We start from the raw sequence: 24172 nt of genomic DNA, 5'->3' as shown, positions 1-24172 counted from the left end.
CTGAAGAGGTTATAAAAAAAAGAGTATAGAAAAAAAACCCTGATATCTTATTGTCTGATCTTGCTATCTCTTATACTTTATGTTTCTTCCTTAAGGATATGATTTCTCTCTCAACACACTCAATTTGGATCAATGTATAACATGGAAACAATGTAAAAGACTGACAAATTGCCTTCTATGGGGGGGTGGAGGGAGGGAAATAAGATTAGGGGAAAAATTGTAAAACTCAAAATAAATAAAATCTTTAATGAATAAAAAAAGAAAAAGGGTAAAAACATCAATTTTACAAAAATATTCATAGCAGCCCTGTTTGTGGTGGTTAAGAATTGGAAATTAAGTAAATATCCTTCAATTAGGGAATGGCTTAACAAACTATGGTATATGTATGTCATGGAACATTATTATTCTATTAAAAACCAAGAGGGATGGGAATTCAGGAAAGCCTGGAAGGATTTGCATGAACTTACATTGAGCGAGATGAGCAAAACCAGAAAAACATTATGCACCCTAACACCTTTTTTTTTGAATTATAAAGATTTTATTTATTTTGAGTTTTACAATTTTTCCCCTAATCAAACTTCCCTCCCCCACCCCTACAGAAGGCAATTTGCCAGTCTTTACATTGTTTCCATAGTATACATTGATACAAATTGAATGCGATGAGAGAGAAATCATATCCTTAAGGAAGAAACATAAAGTATAATTGATAGCAAGATCAGACAATGAGATATCAGTTTTTTTTTCCTAAACTAAAGGTAATAGTCCTTGGTCTTTGTTTAAACTCCACAGTTCTTTCTCTGGATACAGATGGTATTCTCTATCACAGACATCCCCAAATTGTCCCTGATTGTTGTACTGATGGAATGAACGAGTCCATCAAGGTTGATCATCGTCCCCAGTTGCTGTTATGGTATACAATGTTTTTCTGTTGCTGTTATGGTATGCAATGTTTTTCTGATTCTGTGGTGATGATCAACCTTGATGGAGAATACTATCTGTATCCAGAGAAAGAATCATGGAGTTTGAAAAAAGACCAAATTACCTTTAATTTAGGAGGAAAAACCCATTATCTTACAAAGTAATTCTGCTATCTCTTATACTTTATTTTTCTTCCTTAAGGATATGATTTCTCTCTCTTCACATTCAACTTAGATCAATGTATACCATGGAAACATTGAGAAGACTAACAAACTGCCTTCTGGGTTGGGGGTGGAGAGGAAGGAATATTAGGAGAGAAGTTGTGAAACTCAAATAAAATTTTGAAAAATTAAAAAATAAAATAAAGTGAGCCTAATTATTTAAAAAAAGTTATGTTTTTACTCTTTTTCATAATCTCTTCAGGGTAACTGGTAAGATTCTTGTCAGAATCCTTCTCAATAGACTGATCCTTCATGTGGAAGATAGTCATTTCCCTGAAAGCTAGTGTGGCTTCAGAAAGGGTAGAGGAACAGTGGATATGATGTCTGCTGTCTGGCAACTCCAGGAAAAATGCAAGAAACAGAATGGAGGTCTGTGTACAACATTTGTAGAGCCGACCAAGGCTTTTGATACCATCATTAGTGAGGATTTATGGAAAATTACATCAAAATTCGATTACCCAGAGAAGTTCATCAGTACTGTCCATCAGTTTCCTGACAGAGTGCTTGCCTGGGTTCTGGATAGTGGATGACGCTATCGAGATTTCCTGATCACCAATGGAATGAAACAAGGACGTGCCCTTGCTCCCATACTTTTTAGGTTGATGTTTTCAGTCCTGTTATCAAACTCCTTGACTGAGGATGAACATGGCCTCAAGGTCAGCTATTGCACTGATGGCATATTCTTTAACTTGAAAAGGCTACAAGTCAAAAGTAAAGTGGAAGAAGTGTTGCTGCATGATCTTCTGTTTGTAGATGATTGTGCCCTCGATGCAGCCTCTAAAGGGAGATGCAAAAAAGCATAGATTGATTCTCTGCTGCTTGTGCTAATTTTGGTCTAATAATTAACAGAAAACTAAGAAAAGCTTCTCTCAAAGAACTCAAGTCACCAGAAGTGAGTGAAATACACTTTAAGGTACTGAAAAAACTGATAGACATGATTCTTGGGCTTTTATCAGTGACTTACCTATGACAAATCATGGAGAATCAGAAAGAGGTAAAAAGGAAATATCTTGATTTTCCAAAAAGTTTGGAAGAAGATAAAATCTTCAAGCTTGATTTCTAACAGAATTCTAAAGCATATTAGTAATGGAATGGGAAAAAGATGACAAATTAGCACACATTCAAGAACACTGATACCAGACTAACTGAATTTCCATTTTTGTCAGAGTTCCTTTTCTGGTAGAACAGTCTATAACTTGGTTCCTCTCCCTTTCCCCTCCCCCTCCCCAAAATAAAAAAAAATTAACAGGTGTTAATTTAGCTAGACAAGAATTCATGTGAAATGAGCTGCTGCAAAGTGAAATGTATTGTGTACAAAGTAATAGCAATATTGTAGAATAATCAGCAGTGAATGATGATTTAAGCTTTTCTCAGCAAAACAGTGACCCAAGACAACTCTGAAGGACTTATGATAAAGAATGCTATCTATCTCCAACAAAAAGTTGAGGGTATCTCAATATAGACTGAAGTATACTTTTTTAAAACTTTTTTTTAATTTTTCTTGAGAGTTTTTTGGTCTATATTTTCTTTCTCAATTTGACTATTATGGAAATGTTTTTCCTGACTACACATGTATAGCCTATGTAGAACTGCTTGCCTTCTCAGTGGGATCTGAGGGGATAGGAAGGGAGATATTTGGAATTCAAAGTGTTAAAAATTAATATTAAAATTGTTTTTATGTATAATTAGGGAAAAATAAAATACTAAAAAAAAATAACTCATATGAAAAAGATCTGGTAGTTTTGCCTTCCGGACTGTAAGTTTCATATGGATCGACAGTGGGACCTTGCAGGAAAAAACATCATGATTTCACTGCCCTAGAACATTGTTTTTAGTTCTGATGATCAGATTTTAAGAATGATGGAAAAACTGGAATCTGTTTAAAGGAAGGTAACTTGGGTGGTGGAAGGCCAGGAAATCATTTCATCGAAGTGATGTCTAATGAAACTAGAAATATTTTGCTTAAAGAAGCAATAAGTGTTGTGAAAAAGTATGAGTTGTTCCCAGGAAGTAGTGGGAAGATTTGTCTCTGAAGGTCTTCAAACTAGTGACTGCCTAATTGGTAGAAATGCTCTTGAGGAATTGTTTAGGAAGGTATCAAACTAAATGCCTTTTGAATATTCACAGCACTATATGAACTTCTCTTATGATTTGTAAGTCTGTTCTTTTTTTTCTTTTGCAAGGCAATGGGATTAAGTGACTTGTCCAAGGTCACACAGCTAAGTAAGTATTAAGTGACTGAAGCTGGATTCAGGGCCAATGCTCTATTCACTGAGCCACTGAGCTGTCCCATCAATCTATTCTTATCTAATTCACTGTAATAGGCTGTTGGTAAAGATTCAATAAATATATGCTGAATGAATTACTAAAGAATTATGAATTAACTATTGGGAGAAGTCTGACTTTGTATGTTCTAAGATAATATTTGGAACAGGCAAACCAAACCATGCATAGGTTTCATTATGAATTGTGGCAGCAACAATATGAATAAAGGGGTGGGGAAGGTACAGATGTGAAGTTTACTTACCTCATTGGGAGAATTACTAGGAGTATTGCTTTTTCATGAACATGCCAACCAAACATGAAGGAACTCAGTGTACAAACAATTAGACACCGAAGAAAGCCTCTGGGCCCTTGGGGTTTAAACCAAAGACAGAAAATAGAGGGCTAGAAACAATAGGCAAAAATGAAACTTCAGTATCATTTTTAATAAACCTTTAAGATATTTTGTTTTAGGTTTTTGCAAGGCAATGGGGTTAAGTGGCTTGCCCAAGGCCACACAGCTAGGTAATTATTAAGTGTCTGAGGATTTGAACTCAGGTACTCCTGACTTCAGGGCCGGTGCTCTATCCACTGCACCACCTAGTTGCCCCTTCTTTCAATAATATTTTTTAAATTGTTATTTTCTTCAATTTTTTGCTTTTTGGCTGGTTCTAAATAAGCTGCCCCTTAAGAGATATTTTTAAGGCTAGTTATATTTGCATAATCAATGCAATACTGTATAATTAAGGGACAATCAAAATAAAATAAAGTAAAATAAAATAAAAAAACAATCATCATTTTCCAGGAAAATTGATCAGTTTAAACAATTGTTATCAGAAGAACCACCATGCAAGGGAAAAATGTTTTATTCTATAAACCAATTCTATTTGATAAAAGTCAATTGTAAAAAAAAAAGTCAATTATAATCCACCATCATTAATGTTTGAGAAGTCTAGTATTAGTCTTTGCCACATCTCCAACTGTAATTTATTAAATCTCTGCTAATCCCAAAGCTTCCTGGATAGTCTAAAGGAAAAATAATATAGGAATTAAAAGTTAAAACAACTCATTTCAATTGTGTATTAAGGGGGGCAGCTCAGTGGTTAGAGCACCACCCCTGGAGTCAGGAGTGACTGAGTTCAAATCTGACCTCAGACACTTAATTACCCAGCTGTGTGAACTTGGGCAAGCCACTTAACCCCACTGCCTTGAAAAAAAAACTCAATTGTGTATTAAGGTTTTCAGAGCACTTTCCTCACAAAAATACTATGATCCTCCATTTTCTAAATGAAGGAACTGAGGTTCAGAAAAGTGATGGAGGCAGGAAAGAAACTAGAAATTTATAGATTAGTTGGACAAGAATTACTGAGAACCTGTGACATAAGAATACCAGATTTGGAGTCTGTAACCCTAAATTCAAATTCCAAACCTCATGTGATGTTGGGCAAGTCACAACCTCTGGGTCTAAATATCTTCATCTGAAAAATTGGGAAGTTGGATTAGATCACCTCAGGACTTTACTGGCTTTAAAATACTTTTTATTTTTTAGTTGTGTCTGAAACTTTATGACCACCATTTCTTTCTCCACCTCATTTTACAAATGAAGAAACTGAGGCAAACAGGTAAGTTAAGTAACTTGCCCAGGGTCACATGGCTAGTAAGTGTCTGAGGCTGGACTTGAACATGGATCTAATGTTTCATTCACTGCTTCCTCCCTAAAACACTTTGATTCTATATAATTCAGTTTCTAGCTTTGTGGGCTAGAAGAGAATTATCTTCAGGTCACTATGACTAAAGTACCTTCTCCCTTGTTTGTTCTTTAGCACTTTTGTAATCCTTTTAAGTATTTAATATATTCTAATTATCTATATATGTTTCATATTCTTTCTATTAAATTTTAAGCTTAAGCTTAAGTGAGTTGGAGAGGTATTTTATTTGCCTCTCTCTGCCTTTCCCATCACCCAGCACAAGGCAATGTAAAAATTTTGAGGTACTTAGTGTAAACAAATACATGAATATCACAAACTTTCTTCTTTCATCTTTGTTAAATATTAAAAAGAATGCATTTGGCTAGTCCTTTACGTTTTACAGAAAGCTTGCTTTCATCCACGAGTGCAATAGATGAGAATCATCTTCATTTTACAGAGAAACCGAAAATAAAAGTAAAATGATTTGCCCGAGGATAGTAAATGGCAGAACTGGGATTTGAACTGAGATCCTGATTTTAAATCTCATGCTTTTTCTCCTCTACCATCCTGCTAATCTCCCTCATTCACACCAAACAGTATTTTATTGTATCAGTTAAAGATATGCTTAACAAAGTGACTAATATAGAAATGTTTTTTACATATTTATAAATATAACCTATATCAGATTACTTATATCAGATGGCAGCAGCTATGTGGCACAGTGGATAGAACACTGGCTTTGGAGTGGGGGGGGAGTTTGAATCTAGCCTCAGGCACTTGACACTTCTCAGCTGTGTGACCTTGGGCAAGTAACTTTGCCTTGATTGCCTGGCATCCAGGGCCAAATCCAATCATTCTGATTAATATCTGGCCACTGGACCCAGATAGAGGACCAGTTCCTCTGGAGGAGAAAATGAAGTTGTTGACAGCATAGCACCTCTTCTCCCCACCCTAAATCCAATACATGTGCATGTCATGGCATTACCTACCTGATGTCATGACCTTCTTCGAGAATGGAGGAGAAACATCATTCTATTAGATTACTTACTGTAATAGGCAAGGAAGGAGGAAGGGAGGGCAAAACTTTGGAAATAAAAGAACCAAACAAAAAACCCCAACAAAAAAAACAAAAACCTCAATAAAAGCTTAACCATTGGCCAAATTCTAACCAGTTTCTCCTATCATCTTTACTAGGATTATCCTCTAACAATGCAGCTCACATGGATTATTCAGAGACCCATTCAAAATGTAGGAGACCTCCTAAGTCTTTTAACATTCTGTGGAGAGAAGTGACATTCTGGCTATCTTTTGACATGTATTCTTACTAAACCAGCCTTTTTCTGATCATATATCTCTTAGTGATATCTTTTATATACTTTTTTGTATACAAGGCATTCTTGGTAACATACTAGAGAATTTATACCCAGCATATCTTTCCATTGAATTTTGAATCTAGATTCACCTAGCTCTTATTGCCTCATCACCTATCAAAATCACTATATTTTGGATAGATGCAGTGTACAGCTAAGAAAATGTTATAGTCTTTTCTATCCCCATTAAGTTTTCTCCAGATTTCTATCATATCTAAGTTTTCTAAGATTTCATTCACTTTCTTAACTTCCTTCTTGTTTATTTTGCTGTTAGATTTATCTAGTTCTGAAAGAGGGATATTGAGGTCTCACATTATTAGAGTTTTGCTCTCTATTTCTCCTTGTAATTCACTCATCTTTTCTTATAGGAATCTGGATGATATACCACTAGGTGCATTATATAGCTTCATTATGATTGATGCCTTATAAGAACATGTAGTTTCCTTCCTTATCTCTTGTAATGAGATTTATTTTTTCCTTTTACTTTTCTGAGATTAGGATCACTATCCCAGATTTTTTTACTTTTCCTGAGGCATATATTTTGCTCTAACCTTTTACCTTTACCTTGTGTGTATCTCTCTGCTTCCCTTCCCTTTTATCAGTCCCTTCTTCCTTTTTCTTTCCCTGTCCCCCCCTTCCCTGTAGATTGTTAGATTTTTTAAACCCAAGTGGGAACGTATCTTTATTTCCTCACTAGGCTAAATCTATTGAATAGAATTTACTCAGCATTCACATTCTTCCTTCTTTCCCTCTAAAATTATAAATCTTAGTGCCTCTTCCCTTGGTGCTCTAATATTATTAATCAGGTATCATCAATTAGATTATTTGATTGCTTGATAAGATCCTATAGTTATCAAGATATGATCACAGATTATTTACTTGATTGCTTATATCTTTCAAGTACACACAATCCTCTTCATGAGGCAAAGTATCCTCCAGAGCCATACAATTTCTTGAACTATTTGTGCCCCTCCCCCCAAGCCTATTTTCTTTCACACTTTACTGCCACACACTTAACACTTTGTTAAGTGAACCAAGGCCAATTGTCTCTCTCTCTGTCCCCCCCACCCCCCCCCACCCAGGGTACTCAACCCCCTGGTTAAATGAAGCACCGGGCTGATCTAATTAACTGAAAGAATCTTGAAGTACCAGAGGCTCTGGAGGTCTCACTAAGAACTTTACAAATGATCATCAGTAAGAGACATTGTCTCAGATCTGTCTCAGATCCTCCCAGTTTATGAAGCCCTCATTAGACAGAGATGCTTAGCAGTTCCTGATTAAAGCCACTTGAGTGGAATGAGATACTTAAGTTGAAGTTAACACTCTTGCTTTTTGTCTCAAACATAGTGATATGAGCTTGGACCTCTTCAATTGAGAGACAAGGCCCAATTATACCCCTATACTTAAGGTTCATTCTCTTCAATTATTCTACCCTCTAATTTTCCTTAGAGAAGTAAAGTTCTAAAGAATTAGAATTTTGATATCTTCCCTTTTAGGGGACAACATTTGTTTAAAACAATTGTTTTTTCAAACCTTTTTTCCATTTGCCTTTTTTTCCCCCTTATGTAACTTTTCAGTTGTGTATTTAGTGATTGAATTCTCTGATCAGTTCTGGTCTTTGTGTCAGGAAGTTCTGGAAGTACTGTATTTCACTGAACATCCATCTCCCCCCCCCCCCCCCCCCCCCCCCTTTTTTTACTGGGTAGTACATTCTGAGTTTTAATCCCAGGTCCTTAGCTCTCCAAAATATGTTATTCCAATTCTTCTGATCCTTCAACATTGAGGCTGATAGGTCCTGTGTTAGTCTGATTTTGTTCCCTTTGTACTTCAATTGCTTTCTTTTTGCTGTTTGCAATATTCTCTCTTATTTGAGGGTTCTGGAATTTGGCTATTAACAGCCTTTGGAGCTTTATCCAGGGGTCTCTTTTCTGGAGGGGTTCTGTGGATTCTTTCATGTTATATTGTTCTCTTGTTCTAATAGGGTGGGGCAGTTTTCCCCCTTATAATTTCCTACATGATGTTTTCCAGGTTCTTCCATTGGTCCAGGCTTTCTAGTAGTCCAGTGATTCATAGATTGTCTCTCCTGGATTTCTTTTCCCTAGACGGTACATTTTCTTCAGCTTTTTCAGCCTTTTTATTTTGTTTGATTAAAAAAAAGTAGTTTTGTAGTTTCATTAGTTTCTAACTTCAATTATAATTTTTTAGGATTTTATTTTCAATTATCTTCTATGTTTCTTTCCCTGCTAGTTATTTTTACTTTTAATGGAGTTGATTTCTTTGGTCAACATGTCACAATTTTCCTGCATGACTTTAATTTTTTTCCATTTTTCTTTTTCCTTTCTTCTTTGGTTTTTAAATTCTTTTTTAAGCTCTTCAATGAGCTTTTGAATTTGAGTCCAATTTATAGACTGTTTTGATATTTCTCCTTTAATTTTCCACTGCTTTCTTCTTCTGACATGGCATTTCTGTCATCTTTATCTGTGAAATATTTTTCTATAGTGAGCGTTCTTTTAGTTTTGTTCATTTTTGTTGTTGCAGTTCTGTTCCTGGGGTATATGGAGTATAGATCCAAGTTTTTATTTTGCTGGGCCTGGAATCTGATCCCTGGCTCACTGTTGGCCAAGATGTTGCCTACACAGTAGAGACCTTGCCTTTAAAAAGGTTTGTTTCCTCCTTTATGTCCAAGTTCTGATTTAATAGAGGATTGTTCCCAACCTAGACCTCTCTTTTACCCTGGTGCTCTTAGGGTTCAGACTTTGTTTCGAGTTGGGATCCTCTCTGCTGGCTTGCTGTCTATCTAATTAAACTGTTGGGACCTGAATGCACTGTGGCTAAAAGGCTCCTGCTAGCTTTCCCTGCTCTTCCCTCTCCAGAACTTTACTTCTCCTTTCCCCCCAAAGAGACAGACCTTCACAGAAGATCCTCCATGATGTCTACAATTAAAAACTTCTTTGAATCTTCTTTTTCTTAGTGGGTTCTGTAGTGAGAGAAAAGGCTCTGGGAGCAGGTTAGCTTCATGCTGCCATCTTGGCTCCACCCTTAAAGTCTCCCATAAAATTTTTTTTAGGTTTTTGCAAGGCAAATGGGGTTAAGTGTCTTGCCCAAGGCCACACAGCTAGGTTATTATTAAGTGTCTGAGGCTGGATTTGAACTTAGGTACTCTTGACTCCAGAGCTGGTGCTCTATCCACTGTGCCACCTAGCCACCCCTCCCATAAAATTTTACTTTAACTTCATCAGTGTTTGTCATGGAAGGAGCATGCGCATTGATGATAGTGGCATGGCTTTTTTCTGGAAGTGGCAATCTCATTGTATAAGCCTGTCATTCATTCCTTTTGGTAGGCATTCAAGAATGTTGACTAGATTAGTTTTGATTGCAAAACCTATCCCAGCTTCACAGCATTCTCTTTCACTGCAATCTTTTCAGAAAAATGTGTATTACTTACTACTGAAGTTGGAGGTTTATATATATATATATATATGTGTGTGTATATATATATATATATACACACACACACACACACACACACACACACACACACACACACACACACATACACCCATGCCTGGAAAGTATTTCTTCACTTCTGCTGCTAAAAATCCCTATCTTTATTCCAGGTTCATCTCAAATACCACCTCCTATGGAGGCCTATATTGATATTCTAAATTAAATTGCCAGTGCCCTCTATTGTGGAAATTACATTGTAAATATATATATATATATATATATATATATATAATGTATACACATATATATATTTACTTACATATATATGTATATATATGTTGTTTCCTTAAATAGACTGTAAGTTCCTTTAAACTAAAGGTCATTAATTTTTGTATTGTATCCACAGTGTCTGATAGACTGCCTGACACACTTTAAGTGCTTAATAACAAATACTTATTGAATAATGTATACAAAATGCCTTTCAGATATTATAATTCCTTTATTTCTTTTTGTTGTTGTTGTTGTTGTTGTTTTGGCAAGGCAAATGGGGTTAAGTGGCTTGCCCAAGGCCACACAGCTAGGTAATCACTAAGTGTCTGACACGTGATTTGAACCCAAGTACTCCCAACTCCAGGGCTGGTGCTTTATCCACTGCGCCACCTAGCCGCCCCCCCATTTCTTTTTCTCATCATCTTAACTGTCAGAAATCTATATCAAGAATAATAAAGCAGGGGCAGCGAGGTAGTGTAGTGGATAGAATACTGGCCCTGGAGTCAGGAGGACCCAAGTTCAAATTTGACCTTAGACACTCAATTGCTTAGCTGTGTGACCTTGGGAAAGTCAAGGCACGGCAATGGGGTTAAGTGACTTGTCCAAGGTCACACAATTAGGCAATTATTAAGTGTCTGAAGCTGAATTTGAACTTGAATTTGAACTCAGGTCCTGATTCCAAGGCTGGTGCTCTATCCATTGTGCCACCTAGCTGCCTTGGGGAGTCACTCTTAACCCCATTGCCTTAAATAAATAAAAAATTTAAGATCAGGAAAAACCAACTTTCAGGATATCCAGAATAGAAAGTTTAACCTAAGTTACTTGAAAATACTACTTTTGCCTTAACATGGTCATACCCAACTTGGCTTACTAGAAAAAGTCAGGATAAGTCTCACAAAGGGTTACAAGTCTATTACTTCTAAACTGAGAGGATTGAACAATATTTTTTCTAAAATCTTGTTCAACACCAACATCCTTTGATTACATTGCTTTGCAGCTTTAACCAAGATCCCATTTTGGACACTAAGTGAATAGAAAAATTTATTAAATGCTTCCTATGTGTTGAGCACTGAATTAAGAGCTGAAGATAGAAATAGAAAATCAAGGTAGATCTTCTCAAAGAGCTCACAATTGAATCAGATGGTTCAGCACATGAACAGTGATGGTTCTCCCAAACACTGACACTGTCCTTGAGAAGCATCCAATATCCATAAAATTCTCAGTTTTCTAGGAATTAGTCATGTAGCTCTAATTAGTCTTGTAAAGAGTGTAGAAAATAGGGTGTCCTAGTAACCATGTTCACATCCAGGAGTCAGTTTTTTGCTTGTACTGAAAAACTTGAATGCAGGCCAATTTGTTGTTCACTGGTTAACTCAAATGTGATTTTTAAAAAGAGTAGAAATTGAAAAAGTACTGGACTTGGGTTCCACTCTGTACTCTTGATAAAATTAGATATGACTCTGGAGACTGTTTTCCTAATTAGGAAAATGGGGATAACACTATTCTCAGCCTTATAAGGAAAGTTTTCACTTTGAAAACCGTAAATGTGCTAAAGAAATGTCAACCATTATTACCACTGCATGTCAACCCTAGACATACAAAATTCAACATGCCTCTCTGTAATAGATGAAACTAGTCAGAAAAAAAGGATGTGCCACATTGTGGCAAGGTTCTTGGGAAGTGGTATTTGGGGGCCTAACTCAGTAATGATTATTACATCACACAACTTAAAATGGTTCTTGATGACACCAAGTTTTTCTCCAAAGAAAAAAGAAAACATTTATTCAACAAACATGTATTCAAATGACAAATAGGGACATTTGTAGGGTGGAGAATTCACCTACATCCTACTGATCAAATTATTGAGAAAAATTGACAGGGATCAAGGACAAGAGAAATGAGTTGTTTTTGACACCCAATTCATAAGCCTCATTTCAAAGCACAAGACCTTAGAAGATTAATCATTTTGCCTGTTTAAAAATCATCATTATAGATTTTCTTCTAAAATTATAAATTCAATCTCAGCAAATATAAACAAAAAAAATGATTTAAAACAAAGCCTTGTAATCAGATTTACATCTTTAAAAGAACTTAAATAAGAACAGTAACTCTGCGTCCTTTTCTATCTCTGAAGTTTATAGTGGTTTTCATCTCATGGTATGGTCACCCTGAATTGTTGAGGACTATGCTAGGAAATTCAAATTCTGGAAAAACTTTTAGATGGGTTTATGTTTATTATTTAAGAAACAGCCTAAGTTCAAAAAGGCTCATCAATTAGGTTGGTCATGAGTTAATGAATTATTTTTGGTCATAGCTAATCATAAAACTTCCTATTAAGGCAAGGAGGAGATTGTGATGACTGATGTCAATGAAAAGTACATTTATATCAATGAAATCTTGGGTCCCTGAAGTATTCAAAATATGCGTTCTAAATTATTTATATTGCTTTATTTTTGAATATCCTCATAGTTTCCATTTTAATGATACAATTATAGTTCTGGGGATAGATCTAATATTTTCTAAAATAGAATAACCCAATTATTTTACTTTTTGATATGTTCTGGGATGCTAATAATTCTGAGGTTCCCTTTCCTTCATCAGTTCTCACAATCTATAACCTTATTGTGGCAAGGCTCATATACCATATGTTATATTTACATGACTCATCTAAAGACAAGTTTTAAAGATTTTTTGACACTTTCATTTTGACTTTCAAATTCTATCCCTCCCTCCCCTAAACAGGAAGAAACCAGGTATAGGTTCTTCATGTACAATTATGTAAAACATTTCCATATTAGTCATTTTGAACAGAACTCTGATAAAAAAATTAAGTGAAAAATAGTATGCTTCATTATGAATTTGGTCAGTATCAGTTCTTTTTCTGGAGGGGGATAGCATGTATTGCTCAGAAAGCCAAGTCATTCATAGTTCATCGAATGATACTGTGTACAATGTTCTGATTCTGTTCACTACATTATGCATCAGTTCATGTTAAGTTATTCCAGGTTTTTCCTGAAATCATCATGCTTGTAATTTCTTATAGCACAATTAAAATCACTTAAGGGAGCTCAGACATTCCCCAATTGATGGGCTTTGATTTCCAACGCTAAATTTTTGTACAAATAGGTCATTTCCCCCCCATAATTTTTTTATGTTTTGAGGATAAAGTATAGCAGTAATATGAATGGATCAAAGGGTATTCAGAGTTTGGTGGCCTTTTGGGCAGTTTTAAATTACTCTCAAGAATGGTTGGATCACTTTACAAGATTTAGTTTTTTGAACTTGCATTTCTCTGTTGATCTTTGCTCTACTGCATTAATTCTGCTTTTGGTCAATTTTTTTTAGTCAATCTAAGGTATTTCTAAGCTTGGAAGTTATATCTTTTTTTGTTGTTGTTGTCCTGAGATTTCTTAGCTCCACTCAGTTCATTTCCTCTTGCAATCTTTTATGTTTGTTTGGTTTTTTTTGTTTTTTTCTTTTAGATTTTTCAAGGCAATGGGGTTAAGTGGTTTGCCCAAGGCCACACAGCTAGGTAATTATTAAGTGTCCGAGGCCAGATTTGAACTCAGGTACTTCTGACTTCAGGGCCAGTGCTCTATCCACTGCACCACCTAGCTGCCCGTTCTTTCAATAATATTTTTAAAATTATGTTATTTTCTTCAATTTTTTGCTTTTTTTGGCTGGTTCTAAATTTCTTATTGAATTTTTGTTTTTTGGTATCCTAAAAAAGAGGATCATGAAGACCCTAATTCTTGTGAACCCAGACCAACAGTTTTCCTTTAAATATATTTAAAAATTTTAATAACTGATTGAACTAAGTTTCTAACTCCAAACACTTTTCCAAATCATCTATATGAATGTAGTTTATACAGAATTTTATGAATTAAAGCAGGTTGCTAACAGTTAAAATGAAAATTTCATTGATTTTACACAATTATCTGCTAAAGTACTGATCACAAAGTGTGAGAAGCTTAGGAGAATTAGTAAAGCTGATGGGGCCCCATATGAATTAAGAGATAATCAGGCACCTTACTTTCCCACAACATTCTCAAGGCTAGAGGCTAACTGCTTTTCCAGATATCTTATGGGTGTAAGGATGGCAAAGATTCTCCTCCCTGAAATTCTTGGCTTCTTTGACCATCCATATACCTCATCTTTCTCTGGCATTTTCTCTTGCTCCCTAATTGCATCACTAAGATTCAATCATTACACCCCTACTCCTCTCTCAAGTCTATTTCCTTCAGAAGTCTCACAGCGTCAACAATTGCTGTTATGTAAATGACTCCCCAAACTTTCTCATCCCTCTGCTGCAAGCTTCAAATCCCTTTTCAATTTAACACATCATCCTTCACAAGTATCCTAAACTTATTGCTTCTTCCTGACTTATCTCTCACTCACAGCAACTCAAAACTGTCCAGTCTGAGTTCAAATCTTAGATTAACACCTTTTTGATCTCAGTCAAGTCATTTAACCACAACATTGCTTCCTCATCTACAAATTAAGGCAGTTGAACTAGATGTTCTCTGATGTATCTTCCAGCTTTACATTTATGATCTTTTAAGCTTTGCTGATCTCCCTCTTTTTTAAATTCCTACAACACAGAAGTCCCATTACTTTTTTTTTTTGGCAAGGCAATTGGGTTTAGTGACTTGCCCAAGGTCACAGAGTTAGGTATTAGGTGTCCAAGCTTGATTTGAACTCAAGTTGTCTCGATTTCAAGGCTGGTGCTTTATCCACTGTGTCATCTAGCTGCCCACCACTACTTTTAAATGCTAGAGAATTGACAAATTTAGAGCAGAGACTTCAAGAGCCACAAAATACAATTCCTTCATTTTACAAATGAAGAAATCAAAGTTATGGAAGTTAAGAGACTTGACTAAGGTTATACTAGTAATAAGCATCAGTGGTGTGATTTGAACCCTGGGCTACTGTTTTTAATGTCATGCCAAGCTGCACTGCTGTCTCTTGCTACCTCCCCAGGTTGGTGTCTTCTCCCTTCTGTCATTGACTAATGTCATACATAGCCTGTAACTAGATTCCTTTTTTCTTGTCTTTCCTCTGGCCAATCTATTCTGCAGATTCCCAGAAATATTCCAAGACTCATCTCAATGTGTTGGCACCTTTGCCAGCATTCAGGCCAATTTGGTTTCCCAAATTTTTTGGTTTTTAGGGGCTCTTTTTGCAAGGCAGTGGGGTTAAGTGGCTTGCCCAAGGCCACACAGCTAGGTAATTATTAAGTGTTTGAGGCCGGATTTGAACTCAGGTACTCCTGACTCCAGGGCCAGTGCTCTATTCACTGTGCCACCTAGCTGACCCTGGTTTCTCAAATTTTAATATTCATTGATAGAAACTAGTTTCTAGTTTCCATTAAGTTTCTAGTTTCCCTAGAAACTTCTGCAGCTAGGTAGGGGCTAGCTACAGTAGTGTCCTGCTGGCAAAGTCTTCAAGAACATGTGATAAATTATGAGGATATTGATACTCTATTAAGGATATCTGCTGTCCCCCTCACATAGATCCTCTCCAAATCCCCTTTAACCTCACAGACTCTAGTCCATATTTCCTTCACATACACATCTACACTCTATTATCATAACTCCATATTCATTCCTTTTTTCTCCATGTCTTGGTCCCCACTTTCTAATTCCCATCCTGGGAATTCAGGGAAGCCTGGAGGGATTTGCATGAACTGATGTCGAATGAGATGAGCAGAACCAGAAAAAGATTGTACACCCTAACAGTAACATGGGGGTGATGATCAACCTTAATGGACTTGCTCATTCCATCACTGCAAGAATCAGGGACAACTTTGGGGTATCTGTGATGGAGAATACCATCTGTATCCAGAGAAAGAATTGTGGAGTTTGTACAAAGACTGGGGACCATTACCTTTAATTTGGGAAAAAAATGATATCTTATTGTCTTATCTTGCTATCTCTTATACTTTGTTTCTCTCTCTTTTTTTAAGGTTTTTGCAAGGCAACGGGGTTAAGTGGCTTGCCCAAGGCCACACAGCTAGGTAATTATTAAGTGTCTGAGGCCGGATTTGAACCCAGGTCCTCCTGACTCCAGGGCCCGTGCTCTATCCACTGCACCACCTAGCCGCCCCTGTGTTTCTTCTTTAAGGATAAGACTTCTTTCTCATCACACTCAATTTGGATCAATGTATACCAGGGAAACAATGTAAAGACTGGCAAATGGCCTTCTGTGGGGGGTGGGGGGAGGGAGGTAAGAAGAGGGGAAAAATTGTAAAACTCAAAATAAATAAAATCTTTATAATTCAAAAAACCCCCAAATTCCCATCCCCTCACTTCCTCCCCACCCTTTCCCTCTCGCCCCCCAAGTTCTCATCAGATTCCATCCTCCATCCTCCCCCGTCCCCCACTACCTACTCTCCTCCTCTCCCTTACAATTTCTTCCTTTCTCCTTACCTCCCCTCCTCCATCTGCCCTGCACATCCCTTCTTTCCTCTGCCCCTTCCCCACTCACATCCCCCCAAACTCTTTCCTTTCTCCTCCCCTGCACTCCTTCCCATCCCATCCCCCACCTCAACCCCCTCCTTCCTTCCCTTTCTCCCCCCCACGTCTTCGCAGCCCCCCACTTTCTGGCATCCCACTCCGTCAGACATTTTCCCTTTCCATACGTTTCTCCTCCCCAACCCCCCCTTCCGCCCCACAGAATCTCTGCCCCAGTTAGCTGGCACCACCTCTTCCGTCCCACCTGGCCAGGTGCCCGCCGGCTAGCCCGGGCCCAGCCCCCACCCCGAGCCTCACACTCCCGCCGGCTCCGGGACGCGATCCAGCTCCGCGTTTTCGCTCGCCCCACGTTCAGTCCCGTCTCTCCGCCCCCACGAGCTCTCGCCCAATTGGCACCCGCCGCGGCCGTCGGCCCTCTCTCATTGGCTAGCCGACGCCCGAGCTCCGCCCCCTCCCCCTCCCCCGTCCCTTCCCTTCTCTTGTTTTCCTTCCCGCAGTCGCACGAGGCTCTCGGGTCGCGGGGGGAGTCGGGCGGCCGCGGGAGGCGAGCACGTGGCCCGCGCCACGCCCCCTCCCGCGCTGGATTGTGGGATACCGGCGTGGACCCGTTCCGGCTCCGGCCTCGGCTCCCCGCCCCCGCCCGCGCTCGGCGGGACTTTTCGCGGCTGAAGGGGCGGGGGCGCTGGGTCGGAGCTACGGAGGCCGGGAAGGGCCGGCCCGGAAGCGCTTGCGCCCGCTGCCGCCATGGCGGCGCATCTGAAGAAGCGGGTGTATGAAGAGTTTACCAAGGTCGTGCAGGTAAACGACCCTCGGCCCGGGGGATCGCGCCACCGCGGCCGGGCAGCGGGATCGGGATCGGGTCCAGGGCGGGGGTCCCCAGGCGCAGCCTCCCGGGGGAGCCAGCACATCCGGGTCTTGGCTCCACGTCCGGCTCGGGCCGGACCTCAGCGTCCTCCTCTGTGAAACGGGCGCAGCCGCCCCGGCCTCCGGGCAACGGTGGGGCCCGGGGAGCCCGGCCCGCCCCGGAGGCAGCCCACCCGAGCCTCCTCCCGGAAGGGCCCAGCTCCGGACACTTAGGCCGTGCGCGGAGCCCCGGCAGGACAGTTCCAGCCTGCTTGTACCCGCTCGGGAGCGCCGGATGCAGAGTCTGTCGGCGGCCTGGTGCTTCGGGGCAGGCAGGGCACAGAGCGGGCCCGGGCACAGGCTGACCGCGCTGGCACGGTCCGGCCTCCACCCAGCCGCGTGGCCTTGGGCACGCCCACTGCCTTGCAGAGCCTCAGAAAGAGGGGCGGCTAGGTGGCACAGAGCACTGGCCCTGGAGTCCGGAGGACCTGGGTTCAAATCGGTCTCAGACACTTCATAATGACCTAGCCGTGTGGCCTTGGGCAAGCTACTTAACCCCATTTGCCTTGCGAAAAAAAAAACCTAACAAAAATGTTAAAACCTCAAAAAGATACGGAGACTGTAAGTGGAAGATGCCGCATGGAGAGCAGCAGTCGGACTGGGCAGTATCTGGAGGGGGCATGAGAACGGAGAGGGCGCCGTCCAATGCTAAGGAGCCCTGCAGAAGTAGTAAGAAGCCGCCGGAGGGATGCCATGACAAGTGAATTGGATTTGGATGAGGGCTGCCATGCTAAGTCACCAGAGCCATCAGGATCCAGTGGCCAGATCTGGCTTAGGATACACGGAGATGGCCCTAGGTGTGACTTGGCCAAAGCCACACTGCTAGTGTCAAATATCTGAGGCTGGAAGACTCCAGGGGGGGCGCTCTATCCAGGTGCTCCCTAGGTTAAAAATGATTAAGGAGACTGGCATTAGTACATTGTGAGAATGCAAGGAAGACTCATTTTGTCCATCCCCTTAAGAGTCCACAGTCTTGGGGCAGCTAGGTGGTGTAGTGGATGGAGCACCTGCCCTGGAGTCAGGAGTACCTGAGTTCAAATCCAGCCTCAGACACTTAATAATGACCTAGCTTGTGTGGCCTTGGGCAAGCCACTTAACCCCATTTGCCTTACAAAAACCTAAAAAAAAAAATAGAGTTCACAGTCTCATGGGGGGAGGTGACATTCAAACAATTCTGGAACATCAAGATAAACCAAAGACTGCTTTAGGAATATCAGGTTGGCATTTGTTTGGAAGATGAATTAAGAAAATAGAGTCTGAATGTAGGAACAATAACAATAATAAGGCAATAGGATATGAGGGTCTGAACTAGTGTGAGTGGAGAGGCCACAAATGGTGGAGATATGGAAGTAGAATCAGCAGGATTTGTCAGCTGATTGGATAAGGTCAGAGTAAAAGAAAGGGAGGAGTTCAGAATGAGTAGTACTTAATAATTATACATACTTGTGTTCTAAGTTTAAACAGTGAATACGTGTATTTTTTTTAGTCATGTCTGACTCTTCTTAACCCCATTTGGGGTTTAAAATGGCAAAAATACTGGAATGGTTTGACATTTCCTTCTCCAGTTCATTTTTACAGGTGAGAAAAGTGAGGTTAAATGACCTGCCCAGGGTCACACTAGTAAGTACCTGAGGCCAGGTTTGAGCTGACTCCACACCTGTTACTCTTATCTACTGCATCACCTTGTTGCTCCATATATATGTGTGGTTGGAGGTATAGGTCAGTCCCAAGAGTGAAGCTCTGCTAATCACCAGAGATGCAAAGAATCTGTAGAATTTGGCAGCTCATCTGTAATTTATTTAGTCATTAGAGAATTGCCTGGAAAGATAATCTACTTTAATCCATTGCAGCAACAGCATGAAGAGATTGCAACCAAGAAGCTGCGCCTGACAAAACCAAGTAAATCTGCAGCACTTCACATAGATCTCTGTAAAGCTACTTCACCAGCAGATGCCTTGCAGTATCTCCTTCAGTTTGCTCGGAAACCAGTGGAGGCCGAGAGTGTGGAGGGAGTTGTCAGAATTCTCTTGGAACATTATTACAAGGTGAGGAGACTACCACTGAAGCTCTCTTGTGATGCTTTCTTGTGGAGTGCAAGGGGATTCTGGGGTCTCAGAGTCTGGGTCAGAAGAGTGGCAAGCCTCTGGAAGAGCCTGCCAATCTAGACTCGCTTAAAACATTTGACTTACTTGTAGATTGGATATAGGATAGAATTAGAGAAGATGGTGGTATAAAAGAAAGGTCTTAACAGAATCTTCCTGAATGCCCATACTGGCTACAAGGCTGCTTGACCAAGTGCTAGGGAGATGAAGAGAACACCATCCCTCATGAAGGAGTTTATAGACCTCAGATATACCTCATTTTATTGTACTTCACTTTATTGTGCTCCATCGATATTGTGGTTTTTTAAAAATTGAAAGTTTGTGGCAGGTCGGTGTCATTTTTCCAAAAGCATGTACTCATCTCATGACTGTCACTTTTTGTTCATTCTCACAGTATTTCAATTTTTTCATTATTATCATGTCTGTTTTGGTGATCTGTGATTAGTGATCTTTGATGTTACTATTATAATTGTTGTGGGTGGGGAGGTGCCTATAAAAAACAGTGAACTTAATGAATGTTGTATATGTTCTAACTCCTCTATTAGCCAGCAGCAGTCTCTCCTCCTCTTTGGGCTTTCCTATTCCTGGAGTTAAAACAGTATTGAGATTAGGCCAGTTATGACCTTGTAATGACTTCTAAGGATTCAAGTGAAAGGAAGAGTCAGTGTGGCAAACTTCATTGTTGTCTTATTTTAAGAAATTGCCACAACCACTTCAACCTTCAACAAATACCCCTCTGATCAGCAGCCATCAACATCCAGGCAATTCTATACACCAGCAAAAAGATTATGACTCAGGTGAAGACTTTGGTTATGTTTGCATTTTTTAGCAATAAAGTATTTTTTAAATTAAGGTATATACAATGTTTTTTGAGATATAATACTGTTGCACCCTTAATAGACTACAGTGTAGTATTCATGTGACTTGCTTCATTGCCATATTGGCCTTATTGCAGAGGTCTGAAACTAAAGCCTGACTATCTTTGAGATATCCTTGTAGTAGGGAAGACAAGACATTTCAGTGTCCAGCATACAAGGTGGACTGCAAGTACCATTCAGGCTCCTCATAGTTGTGGTGTGGGAGTTCAGATGAGAAAGAGATTGCCCTTGGCTGGTTGCATGTGTAAGAAACAACAACTCTACAAAATAAATTAAAATAGCTAATTAAATTGACAGAGATGGGATCACTTGTGAAGTTTACTTGGTCATTCTATGAGTATTCATTGAGGGCTACTGTATTCATTGCTCTATTCCAGGTACCCCTTGGGGAGATTGTAATCCATGTGAGAAATGAAATACAGTTATCTGTGAAGTACCAGAAGATAGGAGAAAATTTATGCTGTGTAAAATGGTTTCTTTTGTCCTTCCTGCTGAAGACCTGTGCAGACTTCTGCCTCTCACAGCTGGAGGGCAGTAGGTTAGAGCACTGAGGCCAGAGTTAGGAATACCTGAGTCCAAATCCTACCTCGTAGTTGTATGATAGTATGCAAGTCACCCTAATTGTCCTCCTCAGTTTCCTCAATTGTAAAATGGGAATGAGAGTAGCACCTACCTCCCCAAGCTGGTTGTAAGAATCAAATGAAATCTGTGGCACAGAGTGATTATTGTTGTTGCTCAGGTGTTTTCAGTCATGTCTGACTCTTCATGATCTGTTCGGACTTTTTTTTTTTAAGGTTTTTGCTAGGCAATGGGGTTAAGTGGCTTGCCCAAGGCCACACAGCTAGGTAATTATTAAGTGTGAGGCTGGATTTGAACCCAGGTACTCCTGACTCCAGGGCCAGTGCTTTATCCACTGCGCAACCTAGCCGCCCTATTTGGACTTTTCTTGGCAAAAATACTACCCATTGTACAGATGAGAAAAACTGAGAAATCGGTCCACAAGAATTTATTAAATGCCTACTATATTCTAGTCACTGTGGTTTAATGACGTTCTCCAAGGTCACAGACCTACTTAGTAAATGATGCAGGATTTGAATTTGTCTTTCTGACTTTAAATCTAGTACTTATCAACTTTATTTTAATAATGTTTATGAAATGCTTTCTATGTATCAGGCATGATTAGGCACAATAGAGCTAGTCTTTGCCCACAACAAGCTCATATTTTATTAATATAAAGAGGACTGAGAATTGGAGAGACTTCCTCATTATTGCCTGTGAGACAATGCATATTTCATCCACAGCAGCTCTTGAAAATGAGATACCAACTTTGAGGACTGATTTTCAAAAGGAGTAACTCTGTTAACAAAATTCCAGATCCTTAGGTACAGACAAATTAGTTACAGCATTATGTAATGCAAGGTTTTGACCTTCTCTTTCTGGCTGTATACTATCTCATTGGGCAGCCAGGTGGTGGAGTGGGAGGAAAGCCCCAGGTGTCTTTTCTCCTAGAATAGCAAAGACTATTAAGTGGTTCTGAATTGAAGCCCTGGACTAGGTAGTCCACTGAATCTCTTCTAATCTTTTGCTTCCTTTAGTCTACTTTAGTCTATTAGTTGAAATATAGCAATCTTTTCTTTTGTTCTAGGAAAACGATGCATCTGTAAGGCTGAAAATAGCTTCATTGTTGGGTTTATTATCAAAGACAGCAGGATTTTCACCAGACTGTATCATGGATGATGCCATTAACACCCTTCAGAATGAAAGTAAGTTGTAGTTTTAAATTAAATCTGTACAGAGACCTTTGATTCTTTTTCTGCAAAATTTTTTAGTGACAATGCCAGGAGAAACTATTGATAAGAGGAATGCATTTTCCTTAGTTGAAATTTGACATGGCAGCCAGGAATTGCCATAGTAATAAGTATTGATTTTAATTTTGGTTCCATTTAATGGTATCTACCCTCCTGTAGGATTTATTTCCTTCTCATTCATTTTACTTCTGCCTGCTAAAAATTCTCGGTTCTGGAAGAGAGTAGGAAACAATTGGACATGCTGGTTGCTCATCTGTCATTATATAGGTTAGTTCTAAACCAAATTTTAGATATAATCTATTAATGAAATGAGTACCTTAATATTCTTTTAGATTTTAAAAACAGGTATTTGTTCTAATGATTTTTTTTATAAGTATGAACTTTTATTTATTATACTTATGGGCTATTGCAGTTAAATACAGTAGCCCTATTTCTAGTAATTAAAGAATAAGAATGAAAGGACTGTCAAATTCATGGAATATGCAAATTTATCCATTATAATGACTTGATGTATAAAGTGTTATCTGGAAAAGTGAGCCATTTCTGTCAGTAAACAAGCATTTAATATGCTCTTTCTATTTGCCAGACACTGTGATAAACCTGGGGATTCAAAAATGAAAAAGTAGTCTCTATTCTCAAGGTTCTCACATTCTAAAGGGGGAGAAGACAACAAGTCAATAGCTAGGTACACAGAGGATGTATTCATAATTGTTGTAAAAATAGTTTTAGAGGGGAAGGATTCAGCTGTTTCAGGGACTAGGGAAAAGGCTCCTTTAGAGGATGGAATTTGAAACCAGGGAAACAGAAGTGTGAGGAGAGAAAGTATCTCAGGCATGAAAGATAGTAACAGATGAACTGTTAAGTCTGAAAATTTTCTGGGAAGCCACTGTAGCCAGATTGTTGGCTGAAGAAGGATGTAAGTCTAAGAAGACTGAATAAATAGAAAGGGATCCAGTGGTTAAGATGCAACAGACTTTATGTTTAGCCCTACTGGAATTCATTTAGGGTGAGTTGTATGGGAGGGAGGTGACATGGTCAGACCTCTGCTTAGGAAAATCACTTTGGTAGCTCTGTAGAGGCTAGACTGGCATAGGGGATCAATTAGAAGACTATTTCAGTAATCTAAGCAAAAGGTAGTAAGAGCCTGAACTAGGGGTGATTGTGTAATTGGGGAGATGGAAACAGTGGAGAGAAGTGAAATCTAGTTGATTGGCTAAGTGGGGTGAGGGGAGTGAAGGTGATTTTATATAAGGATCTAGTTCAGTGAGAGGATCATGGTATCTTCAATAGTAAGAGAAAACAACCTATCCACAAGTATTTATTGTTTATTGGAATTTTTTTCTTATACTAAAGTTACACTGGAATAACACTTGTACACAGATGTGATCTATAGCTTCTGTGGAACTATTAAGACTGAGGAAATTTTTTTTAATAATGAAAGTTATTTCAGTGCCTAGACGGAAAATGTCTTTTTCCTTTAGAATAATGTAATGGTTGAGGTTGAGTGGATTTCACATATGCAGATTGAAAAGAACATGATTATAAGGTTCTTACAGAAAAGAACATGATTATAAGGTTCTTACAGTTAAAGGAAACAATCTCATGAGCAGAACCAGAAGAACATTGTGCACCCTAATAGCAACATGGGGGTGATGATCAACTTTAATGGACTTGCTCTTTGCAAACAATCAGGCACAATTTTGGGGTATTTGCAATGGAGAATACCATCTGTATTCAGAGAAAGAATTGTGGAGTTTGAACAAAGACCAAAGACTATTACCTTTAATTAAAAAAAAACTTATCATATTATGTAATTTTGTTATCTCTTATAC

General features: G+C 39.1%; 1 protein-coding gene and 1 long non-coding RNA gene across 6 annotated transcripts in view; one reads left to right on the top strand and one right to left on the bottom strand.

The window, feature by feature from the left end:
• Positions 1 to 591: 591 nt before the first annotated feature.
• LOC141508389 (uncharacterized) lies at positions 592 to 16982 on the bottom strand. Of its 2 annotated transcripts, XR_012474397.1 has the most exons (4): positions 16894 to 16982; positions 3667 to 3806; positions 2104 to 2209; positions 592 to 1916 (listed from the first exon to the last, which is right to left on the bottom strand). It is a non-coding gene; the product is annotated as an uncharacterized LOC141508389 (long non-coding RNA). The 2 variants fall into 2 exon arrangements; XR_012474396.1 differs by lacking the exon at positions 16894 to 16982 and having other exon boundaries at positions 3667 to 7428.
• A 241-nt stretch (positions 16983 to 17223) lies between these two features.
• Positions 17224 to 24172, top strand: part of INTS4 (integrator complex subunit 4) — an 85026-nt gene continuing 78077 nt past the window's right edge. Inside the window, exons 1-3 of one of the 4 annotated variants that reach the window (XM_074216965.1) lie at positions 17224 to 17447; positions 19403 to 19597; positions 22178 to 22295. In XM_074216965.1, coding sequence (XP_074073066.1) covers positions 17394 to 17447; positions 19403 to 19597; positions 22178 to 22295 — 367 coding nt within the window. In that variant the 5' untranslated portion in view covers positions 17224 to 17393. Of the gene's footprint in view, positions 17448 to 17961; positions 18222 to 19402; positions 19598 to 20199; positions 20452 to 22177; positions 22296 to 24172 lie in introns of those variants that run through there. The other 3 variants (XM_074216963.1, XM_074216964.1, XM_074216966.1) reach the window with 3 other exon arrangements.

The sequence above is a fragment of the Macrotis lagotis genome, chromosome 1 (genome assembly GCF_037893015.1).
Source record: "Macrotis lagotis isolate mMagLag1 chromosome 1, bilby.v1.9.chrom.fasta, whole genome shotgun sequence".
Lineage (NCBI taxonomy): Eukaryota > Metazoa > Chordata > Mammalia > Peramelemorphia > Peramelidae > Macrotis > Macrotis lagotis.
Note: the sequence above shows the minus strand (reverse complement) of the source record. Positions and strands in the feature narration are given on the sequence as shown.